Consider the following 12314-nt stretch of genomic DNA (forward strand, 5'->3'; position numbering starts at 1 on the left):
GTTCCTAAAGGATGAGAGGATTGAGGGTTACAGATAGATGTAGAGGTAGGCTACAGAAATGGTCAGGAACCACTTCACAGGTCACAGACCTGATGGGCCGCCGCGGGAGCGGACCGCTGGGCGTGATGGACCTCTGGTCTGACCCAGTGGTGGCAACTTCTTATGTTCTTATGTAAATTCAAAGAAATCAACAATCAATTATCATCACAATACAAACACGATAAAGTACCTCCCAACACACCCTCCTCCCTTCCCATCCCCCCTTCCCCCATCCCATTTCCAAATATTACTAATAAATAGTGCTTCACTTTATGATTACAAATGTAATGAGTTCACTCCAAAACTGCGTGCTCTGACTGATAATTGCTGTATATAAGGTTCCCAGGTCATCCAAAATCTACTCTGTTTTTTTTATAAGATGGGGAGGTCGCCCTAGCTTCCTTAATCATAAGAGCATGAAATGCTGCCCTCCAATGCCAAAATGCTTGCACTTATTATAGAGAGAGTCTATTTCAAATGGTTATGAGAGCTTATCTTTCTCAAGTTCAGGCTTTACATCTTGGTTGTGTTGAGACAAGAATATGCCTAAAATGTTAAAAAAAAAAAAATGGATAATACATTGGGTCATGCTTTTTGGTTATGTCCCAAAATTCAGAAATTTTGGAATGCTGTTTGTGTTTTTCTTGGATCAATTATTTCTAGAATGGTGATTCTTTCCCCCCCAGATGGTATTATTTCTTCAATGGGACAGGATTTTTAAGAAAGGGATTAGGGAATTATTTCATAAATAAGAACATAAGAAGTTGCCTCCGCTGGGTCAGACCATAGGTCCATCGTGCCCAGCAGTCCGCTCCCGCGGCGGCCCATCAGGTGATCCTTTGCCTAAAACCCTTCAATCCCCTTTATCCCTCTATCTATACCCTTACATAATCTTATCTATACCGCTATCTGTATCCCTCAATCTCCACATCCATCAGGAATTTATCCAATCCTTCTTTGAAACCCCGTATTGTACTCTGTCCTCTCCTTTATTATAGGTCAAAAATGTATTTTACAACTGGTTGGAAGAAAGTCCTCCCTCATTTTAAACATTGAACTTAATAAAAAACCCAACTTAAAAAAAAATTAATTTGCCGATAGGCACCTACCATTTCAATGTATGTTTCTATGCCAAGGCACCTACTGGCAAGTAGGCATCAGGGGTAGATTAGATTTGGGCATGCATCAACTTAGGTGCTGGTAGGCATCTAACTTAGGTGCACTCATTTAAGCCAAGAAAACCCTGGTCTAAATGGAGTGTACCTAAGGATTTTACGCCTACTGTTGCCTAAGAATGCTTAGATACACTAGACACAATTCTATAAATAACGCCTAGCAGTTGATTGACAACCACACCAAATGGCGCCTAGGAGTTAGACATTGTTTAAAGAATCAGGGCCTGTCTGGTCACTTCCAAATTGAAGAAGATCTGCTCCAGCTCCGACTTCTATCAGTCTGGTCTAGCATCCAGAGTATGTGAAACACAGGATATCCACAGTACAACTGAAGCATTCTCAGCTGTGCTTCAGATGGGCCAAAGGTTGTCTTGGAGAGCTCTGAAAATCCTGAGATCGGTGCCTGGTGCTAAGCACTGCCAACAATCACATTATAAGGTGGCTAATTTTCAGATACTATTTTGAGACTTCTTGAAGCCTATATGGAGAGAGAGGGACATGTCTTAACACCTTGTTGAAGTGCAAGAGACTGGAGGTCCCAGGAAGGTTGGGATGGAGAGCAGAAGGGCTCTGGGGAGTCCCAGCAGATATGTTCAAGCCAGGGTTTGGGTGCCAGGAGGTTCAGATCTCAATTGGGAGGAAGATCAGCATTCATGGGGGAATTTTAGGAGGAGAATCTTCACTGAAATCTGCAACCGTGGCTATTCTGTACACTCCCCATGGTTGTAATTGTAAATCACCTTGAACCTTTATAGGCATAGAATGATGAAATTTAATGTGGACAAATGCAAAGTGATGCACATTGGGAAGAATAACCTAAATCGCAGTTTTCGGATGCTAGGGTCTACCTTGGGGATTAGCGCCCAAGAAAAGGATCTGGGTGTCATCATAGACAATACAATGAAACCTTCCACTCAATGTACGGCAGCGGCCAAAAAAAGCAAAGATGCTAGGAATTATTAAAAATGGGATGGTTAACAAGACTAAGAATGTAATAATGCCCATGTATAGCTCCATGGTGCGACCTCATCTGGAGTATTGCGTTCAATTCTGGTCTCCTTATCTCAATAAAGATACAGCGGCACTAGAAAAGGATCAAAGAAGAGCGACCAAGATGGTAAAGGGGATGGAACTCCTCTCGTATGAGGAAAGACTAAAGAGGATAGGGCTTTTCAGCTTGGAAAAGAGAAGGCTGACGGGAGATATGATTGAAGTCTATAAAATCCTGAGTGGAGTAGAACGGGTACAAGTTTCAAGTTTTCAAGTTTTTATTAATATTTGATAAATTGCTTATTCAATTAACTAAGCAATGTACAGCTTTATAAAAACTGTAAGACAAACATGAGTCATGGGGATAGCGGGGAGAAGTTACAATTTTTAGTTCAAGAGAGAGTACAAAAAGAGGGAAAAACAAGAGGGAGTACAAAAAGAGGGAAAAACAAGAGGGAGTACAAAAAGAGGGAAAAACAAGAGGGAGTACAAAAAGAGGCAAAATCAAGAGGGAGTACAAAAAGAGGGAAAAACAAGAGGGAGTACAAAAAGAGGGAAAAACAAGAGGGAGTACAAAAATAGGGAAAATCAAGAGGGAGTACAAAAAGAGGGAAAATCAAGAGGGAGTACAAAAAGAGGGAAAAACAAGAGGGAGTACAAAAAGAGGGAAAAACAAGAGGGAGTACAAAAAGAGGGAAAATCAAGAGGGAGTACAAAAAGAGGGAAAATCAAGAGGGAGTACAAAAAGAGGGAAAAACAAGAGGGAGTACAAAAAGAGGGAAAAACAAGAGGGAGTACAAAAAGAGGGAAAATCAAGAGGGAGTACAAAAAGAGGGAAAATCAAGAGGGAGTACAAAAAGAGGGAAAAACAAAAGGGAGTACAAAAAGAGGGAAAAACAAGAGGGAGTACAAAAAGAGGGAAAATCAAGAGGGAGTACAAAAAGAGGGAAAAACAAGAGGGAGTACAAAAAGAGGGAAAATCAAGAGGGATTACAAAAAGAGGGAAAAACAAGAGGGAGTACAAAAAGAGGGAAAATCAAGAGGGAGTACAAAAAGAGGGAAAATCAAGAGGGATTACAAAAAGAGGGAAAAACAAGAGGGAGTACAAAAAGAGGGAAAAACAAGAGGGAGTACAAAAAGAGGGAAAATCAAGTGGATCGATTTTTCGCTCTGTCAAAAATGACAAAGACTAGGGGACACTCGATGAAGTTACAGAATCTCAAAGAGTAGCAAGATTCTAGAACTTGAAATAATAGCAGCATTCCATATGGAATCCTCAAAAAAAAAAAGCAAGCTTCCATGCTATCGATCCCAGGACAAGCAGTAGCTTCCCCGTGTCTGTCTCAAAAGCAGACTATGGACTGTTCCTCAGGGAAATTGTCCAAACCTTTAAAAAGTTGTTTGCTCGCAGTGTCAAAGCAGTAATAGCTCACCTGTATTTCCGCAGGGGGTGTATTATGTAGTAGGGTGTGTGTACAGAACAGGGCTGTGGAGTCGGAGTCGAAGAGTCGGAGTCGAAGAGTCGGAGTCAAAGAGTCGGAGTTGGAGGAAATTTCGGGTACCTGGAGTCGGAGTCAGAGGTACAAAAAACTGAGGAGTCGGAGTCGGAACATTTATCTACCGACTCCATTTTTGAACTTGGCATACCAATCACGAGCGATTCTTTCAGCTATAGCACCCACTATATACACAGCACAAATGTTGCGAGCAGCTTCTGCGGCCTTAGAACCTTGATTAAAAGCAAAAAGAAGGTGGTGTCGAAAATGCTCATTTCTCTCAACTTGACATTCCATTTTAACGATCTGAAAATTAACCAGTGCTGTGGAGTCGGAGTCAGAGTTGGAGTCGAGAAAATTTCGGGTACCTGGAGTCGGAGTCGGAAGTACAAAAAACTGAGGAGTCGGAACATTTATCTACCAACTCCACAGCCCTGGTACAGAACATGTTTTGGGAGGAGAAGCAATATGGAAAGGCACTTTAGAAAAAAGAAGGATTACGGTAATAACTTTTACAGCAGTTTAAATCGGAGCACACAGAGAGAAAAGAGTTTATTACTCTGAAATCTTTGAACCTTAGATCAATTACACCTTTCACGGGCAACATGTCTAAACTCTGTCCCCATTTGTCTTGTACTTTGTCCTAATTCCATTTGCACATCTACATTTCAGCGTTGCAGGTGCGGGATTGTGAGTTTCCTCATCTTGAACTTTTTTAGACTGATGCGATGATTTCATTCTTTCCTCCTTCCCCCCCCCTCTCCTTACAAAAAAACTTTTCCCAATTCCTGCCTCCACAGACACGTTCCGGATTTCAAAGGGTGAAACTCCCCCCCCTCCCCCACCACACTGGCATTTCAACCCGGCCAAGGTCCCAGAAAATAAAATTTCACAATTAAGTACTGCATAAGAAAAAAAAGAGAAAAGAATCCTTCTTTCTTTCCGAGAAGGACATGAGGAGCATCGTTTCTTGGAACATCGTCAAAATGAACAAATTTTCTTCTGTTGTGGTTTCTAGGTAGCAACACAGCCCAAATTGAGTTTTAACTACTGGAGTCATCGGTCATGCAACGGACATCAGAATTTCTCCTCTTCCTTTCTGGTTTGTTCCCAGGTAATAGAGCACTAAAGCAACTGGCCACTTCATTTGTGTACTGTGCAAAGTTTTGGACATTCGCTGGCAGGTGTTTGTTTGGGCTCCTTACAGGAACACTCGAGGGCCCTTGCGTGATCCCCAAAGCACAGGTTTTGTGCTTTCCATCATATGTGGAGGCCTCATTATAACACAGAACGGAGAGATCGGAATTGAGACGTCCAGGTCGGGACCTTCTCAGTTCTGGTGGAACTTTGGAAAAGGATCTGCTGAGGCTGGACCGCCACTAAAATACCTGGAGGAGTGTACATCATCGTAGAGAATGACACGGGGACAAATATGTCCCTGTCCCCAGGGGATCTATCTCCATCCCCACAAATTCATTCCCTGTCTCTGTTCCACCCCTGCAAGCTGTCTTCATCTGCACATACTGCAAACTCATATGACATCAAAGTGTTTGTGGTTTGTGCAGATGAAGATGGAATTTGCCGGGATGGAACAGGGGCAGGGTCAGGGATCAGAACTCGGAGGGACAGGACAGGAATGGAGTTGCAATACCTGCTACATTGATTGTGACCCTGGCTATTACGCTAGGTAAGAATTGGCTTTTGAGACTATTCTTCAAAAATAAGGAAAAAAAGTTTCTTGATCTTAAGATACAGATGTTCCCAGATTTGGCAAGAGACACACAAAGACGTAGAAAGGAGTTTCTACTATTAAAACCTGGAGTTTTGGCTCTTGGGGGAACTTTCTATCTTCGCCATCCTTGCAAGTGCATAGTTCAATATAATTCTCAGAAATATGTTTTCTTTGAACCAAACCAGTTGACGGCCCTTCTCTCCTTGTCCCGCCTGGAAAAGGGGAAAGAATGAGGGCTTCAAGACATAAGGCGCCTGAATTTCAGTTACCCACGTACCACTTATCTTTAATAACAGTCCTATGTTTAATTCCGTTTAATTTACATCATGGATCATAATTGTGGACTTGAGAGATTATACAAAAACTTGATTTCTATGTAAAATTATGAGGTTTCATTTATTCTTTTGATGTAATCACTTTCTGTACAAGATTTATCTTGATTTGTTAATTTGAAATTTATAAATAAATAATTAAAAAAAAAAAGGACAGGAATGGAGATGTCGTTCATTTAATAAAGTGTGGAGCCCATTGAATACGTTTGTTACCTCGCAATAAGGGTCATCTATCTTTCCTTTTCTTAGATTGGGTGGGGGGGGTGGGGGGAGGGATATGTATTTTGAAGATTTAAATTACTTAATTATAATATTGTAATCACATCATATGTCTCATTGCATTAATAAATGGGAGGAGGATGGGAGAAAATGTTTTATGTATTACTTGTGTAATTAATAGTGCGTTTTATGCAGCATTTTATGTTCAATTAATTGTATTGCACTGTCAAAGTTTGAAAATCAATAAAGATTTATTTAAAAAAAAAAAAAAGGGATGGAGATGTATTTGTTGGTATGTGCAATGAAAGCAGTCTTTTACAAACATACATGTTGATAGTATAGGATCCGTTAATGTTCCTGGGTCAGCTTATGGAGCAGTCGCTTCACTTTCAGCTTAAGTAACTGTGCAACGTCAGGAAATTAACAGTGTTGCCTGTGGCGTTCTTTCCTGATGAAGCCCCTGTTTGAAATATAGGGGCGAAACGGAGATCATCCGTCGTCAATATGAAAGTTAAGTGAAGTTGCTAAAGTTTGCTTAATAGTTACTCATGCATAAAGTGGAAGAGTAACAGATCAGCAACACAGTCGTGTTAAATGCTAAATGTAGTAAAAAGCATACACAATACAAAAAAAGTTGAAAAGTTAAAAAGCAAAAAAATAGCTAAAAATTTTACAGAGAAAATAAACAGGAACGATGATAGCTCACCACATTGGCCATTAGCTCTGTAACATATATCGGGCTTCTGGCTGGGAGCACTTGAGACCCCTGGTTTCTCTCTGTAATACTTACCTTGAAGATTATATTTGTGTGACAGCCTACCTATATCAGATTTTAGTGTGTTTCACAAGGTTTGGAAAGTGGATAGTATAGGGTTACCAGATTTCACTCGAGAAAATCTGGAACCCTAGCCCCGCCTCAAGGCCCGCCCAGTTCTACTCAGCCTCGCCCCCCTCTCAACCAGTTCTCATCCTCAGGGCCGCGAGGAGGGCATCTGCTCATGTGCAAACGCAACGCGATAACGTTACGCAAACGCGCACGTGTTGCATCCGCGCAGGTGCAGAGGCTCTCCCGAAGCAGTCCCCACGTGGAAGCTTTTCAAAACCCGGACAAAGCAGTGTGTCTGTTTGCCGCCTTAACATAAGAACATAAGAATTGCCGCTGCTGGGTCAGACCAGAGGTCCATCCTGCCCAGCTGTCCGCTCATGCGGCAGCCCCAAGGTCAAGACCAGTGCTCCAAATGAGTCCAGTCTCAACAGTTTAGCATGAACTGGTCCAACTTTGTATTGAAACCCTGGAGGGTGTTTTCCCCTATAACAGCCTCCGGAAGAGCGTTCCAGTTTTCCACCACTTTCTGGTTAAAGAAAAACTTCCTTACGTTTGTACGGAATCTATCCTCTTTCAACTTTAGAGAGTGCCCTCTCGTTCTCTCTAGCTTGGAGAGGGTGAACAACCTGTCCTTATCTACTAAGTCTATTCCCTTCATTATCTTGAATGCTTCGATCATGTCCCCTCTCAGTCTCCTCTTTTTCTCAGTTTCTCTAATCTCTCACTGTACGGCAACTCCTCCAGCCCCTTAACCATAAGAACATAAGAATTTCCGCTGCTGGGTCAGACCAGAGGTCCATCCTGCCCAGCAGTCCGCTCTCACGGCGGCCCCTAGGTCAAAGACCAGTGCCCTAACTGAGACCAGCCCTACCTGCATATGTTCCGGTTCAGCAGGAACTTGTTTAACTTTGTCTTGAATCCCTGGAGGGTGTTTTCCCCTATAACAGCCTCCGGAAGAGCGTTCCAGTTTTCCACTACTCTCTGGGTGAAGAAGAATTTCCTTACGTTTGTATGGAATCGATTCCCTTTCAACTTTAGAGAGTGTCATATTTTAAGCAGAGTTAAACCTCTCTAGGCAGATTCAAACGCAGATACTTTTCCGGTTTTTCCGAGATATACTTTATTGAGTAAATATAACATAAATACTCACAGTTGTGGAGTTTTCTCAGAGGATAGATGGAAATAATCCCTCCGGATTCAGCTTCTTTATTCCAGTATGATGTAAAGGTGATAAGGTTAGACGAATGGGGGGGGGAAAGGAGGGGCAAATACTGAAAGTCCGAGAGCCAGAGAGGGACACAGGATGATTCCTGCGAAAGGTCTGTTGGAAAGAGAGGTGAAAACGACGCTCCTCTAATCAAAGAGAGACATTGGGGTGGCTTAAATTGCCATGCGGCCATTCACCATGTGGTCAGAGGTGAGCTCCAGCAGAGGGTAACAGCAAAGACGGTTCATAGACAGTAACGCGGAAGACAAAGGCGCGCGCCGACAACTGAGCGTAAGATGGAGGCGCGCGCCGAAGAAAAAGACTGTTTTTAGGGGCTGCGACGGGGGTTTTTGTTTGGGAGCCCCCCCACTTTACTTAATAAATATCGCAGCGGCATTGTGGGGGGTTTGGGGGATTGTAACCCCCCACATTTTAGTGAAAACGTAACTTTTTCCCTAAAAACAGGGAAAAAGTTAAGTTTTCAGTAAAATGTGGGGGGTTACAACCCCCCAAACCCCCCACAAAGTGGCGCGATCTGTATTAAGTAAAGTGGGGGGGTTCCCCCCCACCCCCCCGTCGTAGCCCCTAAAAACAGTCTTTTTCTTCGGCGCGCGCCTCTGTGCTGCGCTCAGTTGTCGGCTCGCGCCTTTGCCCCGGTGCGCTTTTGACCTGACACCGCAAAGACTGCAAGGGCACACAGGAACTGCAGAAAGCCCACCAGGTAAGAGGAGGGTCGGACGAGCCCCCCAACAGTCTGAGATGTCCAAACAGAGCAAGAAACTCGCTCCGATCTCCCAGAAACCCCAGCTCCCTCCTCCACACAGAGGCCACTCCATCAAGGGCCTCCTCAGACAGATTCGCCCGTAGCATACGTCCCCAAGTAGAGAGTTTATTCTGGGCTGCAGGAAGCAAGAAGAAGAGTGCATCCAGAGGACCACAGAGCCAAGCATCCCCCCATTTCCGAGCCAGCGTAGTATAGTAGTGGCGGATCTGAAGATACACCCAGAAATGATTCCCGGGCACATCCCAGCGGTATGATTGGGGGGGTTGTTTTTGTTTTTCTCTCTTCATAAAAAACTTTTCGCAGATGGCGACTGGAGGGTGCAGAGCTTGTCCGGCTCGACTTTCTTTTCTGTGATTGCCTGCTCGATTTACAGTTTGAGTTATATTTTCTCTATTTGGACTTAGTGTCCTAGTACTGTTGGATTTCTGTACTTTCTGTGTTGCATCTGTTAATAAACATTATTTCAAAAAAAAAAAGAGGAGGGGGGCACTAGAAAGAGGCCAATCAGAGCTGAGATTAGCTCTAGGTGGCCGAGGGATGGAGACATCTTGAGTGACCTTATCAGGCAGAGGTCAGAGATAGCCAGGAAGTGATAACAGACAGAGAGTCCAAGTTTAGCTGAGAGGGAATATGGACCAATGGAAATACAGGTTATACACTTTCTCCGACTACATTTTCTACAATCCTTGTCTCACATGTCCTGGCAGGAAATAATTAACAGCAAGGTCCGAAAACAATACTGAATTACATAGAGCACTTTTAAAGCCCTGTTAGGACCAGGGTAAGGCTGCAGGAGGCATAACAGTCTGAATTCAAGAAAGCATGGGAAAGGCATGTGGGATCTTAGAGAAAAGATGAGATAGGGGATGCTTGGATGGGCAGACTGGATGGGCCACTTGGCCTTTATCTGCCGTTTCCGCAGTGGATCTGTGAAAATTCCAAACATTCCATCAAAGTTTTCATGTGTAGGTTTATGAGCAAGTCCTACAACCGCTGAAGAAACCTCCAAAACAGTAGAACAATTTGTACTGCATGCAGATACTGTCATCTTATTTTGCTGGCTGTCGGAAGCGTCAGTGATGTCATTTCATATCTTTCCAGGTTGAAATGAAACGGAGCTGGGAAGCTGAAAAGCTAGGGCTGAGTTAGTTTTGTCTGGGTCAATGACTGCATTGAATTTAGAGAGACGGAGAAGAAACTCCCCACAGGGAAAGTCTGTTTCCGGAGACATTACCTTAAGACATGGGTGGAGATATCCAGGCTGAATGGTAATCCTCTGTTTTCCTGATCTCAGAAACTTGTGAAACTTTTACAGCCACAGACATCAAGTTTAAATTATCTGTTTCCTAGAATTAAAAATGCTATTGTTACAAATGTTTGACCTATTAAAAAAAAAACACAAACCTTTGAAAATGTGGGCACAATTATGTCATCTTACTTGTAATTCTACGGTGAAAACAATGAAGTAAATCTCTTCAGGTCTTCCCTAAGGGAGATTTTGAAACCTTAGGTTTCACAGTGAGTCACCGATGGGAATGTCACGTCATCATTTTGGCCTACTGCATGCAGAGGTCAGAGCAAACAAGGAAACAGTCTGAGCTTCACAAGACAGGTTTACTCTGCAGTAACCCATCCTGTAAAGCCGGATGATAACTCAGAACTTCCTCAATCTGCCCCCACAGTCAGCAAGGTTTATAAAATCAGGCTAATCGAGTGTATTGGGGTGTCCAATGTATGCGGGCTAGCCCCAAACCTGACTTTTGATGGTGGATATGGGAAGCCTAGTTATAATTAGTAAGCAGAAGTAGCAAACTACTAATCTAATGCTTGACTTTATATACCGAGTTATCATTCAAGGAAAGCGCGACTCGGTTTACAATAGTTAAGTTACCAAATAAAAAAAGCAGAAAAGAATAAGACTAAGTTGGGTAAAGTTAATTTTCAAAGTGTTTACTACTATTTATTCTTTCTATAGTGCTGAAAGGCGTACATTTTAACATACAATAGACAGTCCCAGCTCTGAAGACCTTACAATCTAATTTAGACAGGACTAGAGAGTCGGGGGGACAGAAATCCCACCCATCCCCGCCTGGATCCTCTCCGTCCCCACCCATCCCTGCCAGGATCCTCTCCGTCCCTGCCCGGATCCTCTCCATCCCCACCCATCCCTGCCAGGATCCTCTCCATCCCCGCCAGGATCCTCTCCGTCCCCACCCATCCCTGCCAGGATCCTCTCCGTCCCCGCCAGGATCCTCTCCGTCCCCACCCGTCCCCGCAAGGAATTACCTCCATCCCTGCCCGTCCCCATAAAAGCAGCAATTACTTCTGACCGGATCATCAATTCCACACTTTCTTTTGCTGTTTTCCTTGTGGAATCTCTTTGGTGGAACCCTTTTTTTGTTTTCTGTTCAGGTAATTAACTTATAAACCCCCCTCTTTTACTAAGGCTGACATGTCCATTATATTATATGTTCGAACCCTGCTTCCAAAGCCTTCCATCCCCATGGGAGTCCCGTGAGCCAGAGGGGGGTCCCCGTGGGAGTCCCGTGGGTTAGGGGGGATTCCCGCGATCCCCATTCCCGTGCAGACCTCTAGACAGGAGGTTATGGTACAGGAAATGGTCGAGAAAAAGTTCCAGAGAGCCACTTCTATACAGATCCGGAGGGTTGGATGCTTTGTTTTCCCCTTTTTTCCCCCCACTTTTGCTTCCTTTCCCTCTTCTCGTCTCTGCAATGTGTAATTTCCCCTTTTTCTGAAAGCTGAGTTAATCTTCAGATTAAAAAGAGGGAGCCAACAGCAAAGCAGCAAAACTAGGAGGCAAGCTCAAGGGCCGGATCCACCCTCCTCATTAATGGTCAACAGGGCCCTCCCCGTCCTAGGAGACTTTGGGAGAAGCCTTAACCATTTTGCTTGCAAACTTTGGAGACTGTCTGCACCTGCCCCCTCCCCCCGGGGGCGGATCTGCTGGCCCCACCCCTCTCCTCTGCCTCTTCCCCATTCACTACAAATACCAGAAAGAAGGGGGGGGGGAACCTCGCTTCTCTCGACACGTGTCTGCGATCGGGGAACTGGGGGAGAAGCCGGAACCCGCCCAGCCCCCACCTCCCTCCCTCCCCAATAAAGCTGCCCCGCAAGTGCAACCTGTGCTCGCGCATGCGCCCCGGAGGCAGCCCCACAGCGGATTCGAGCAGCTGTGCGGGGCGATCGCGGCTGCCCGCCCTAGCGGGCGGACCGGCCGGGCAACGATGGTGGACCGGGGGCCTCTGCTGACCTCGGCCATCATCTTCTACCTGGCCATCGGGGCGGCGATCTTCCAGGTGCTGGAGGAGCCCAACCTGGAGGCGGCGACCAGCAACTTCAAGAGCAAGAAGGAGGCGATCCTGCGCCAGTACACCTGCCTGACCCAAAAGGACCTGGACGAGATCCTGCAGGTAGGGGGAGACGGTTCGGATCGGAAGCGATTCGCTCTCGGAACCCCTTTTTGGGGTGTTTCGTTTCGCTTTCGGATTTTGTT

General features: G+C 44.7%; 1 protein-coding gene across 1 annotated transcript in view; it reads left to right on the forward strand.

The window, feature by feature from the left end:
* Window positions 1-11838: 11838 nt before the first annotated feature.
* The window catches only part of KCNK5 (potassium two pore domain channel subfamily K member 5), a 99673-nt gene continuing 99197 nt past the window's right edge, over window positions 11839-12314 (forward strand). The window contains exon 1 of the mRNA XM_033935477.1: window positions 11839-12231. Within this exon, the coding sequence (XP_033791368.1) occupies window positions 12046-12231 (186 nt within the window). The 5' untranslated portion in view covers window positions 11839-12045. The remainder of the gene's footprint in view (window positions 12232-12314) is intronic.

Source organism: Geotrypetes seraphini, chromosome 3 (assembly GCF_902459505.1).
Source record: "Geotrypetes seraphini chromosome 3, aGeoSer1.1, whole genome shotgun sequence".
NCBI lineage: Eukaryota > Metazoa > Chordata > Amphibia > Gymnophiona > Dermophiidae > Geotrypetes > Geotrypetes seraphini.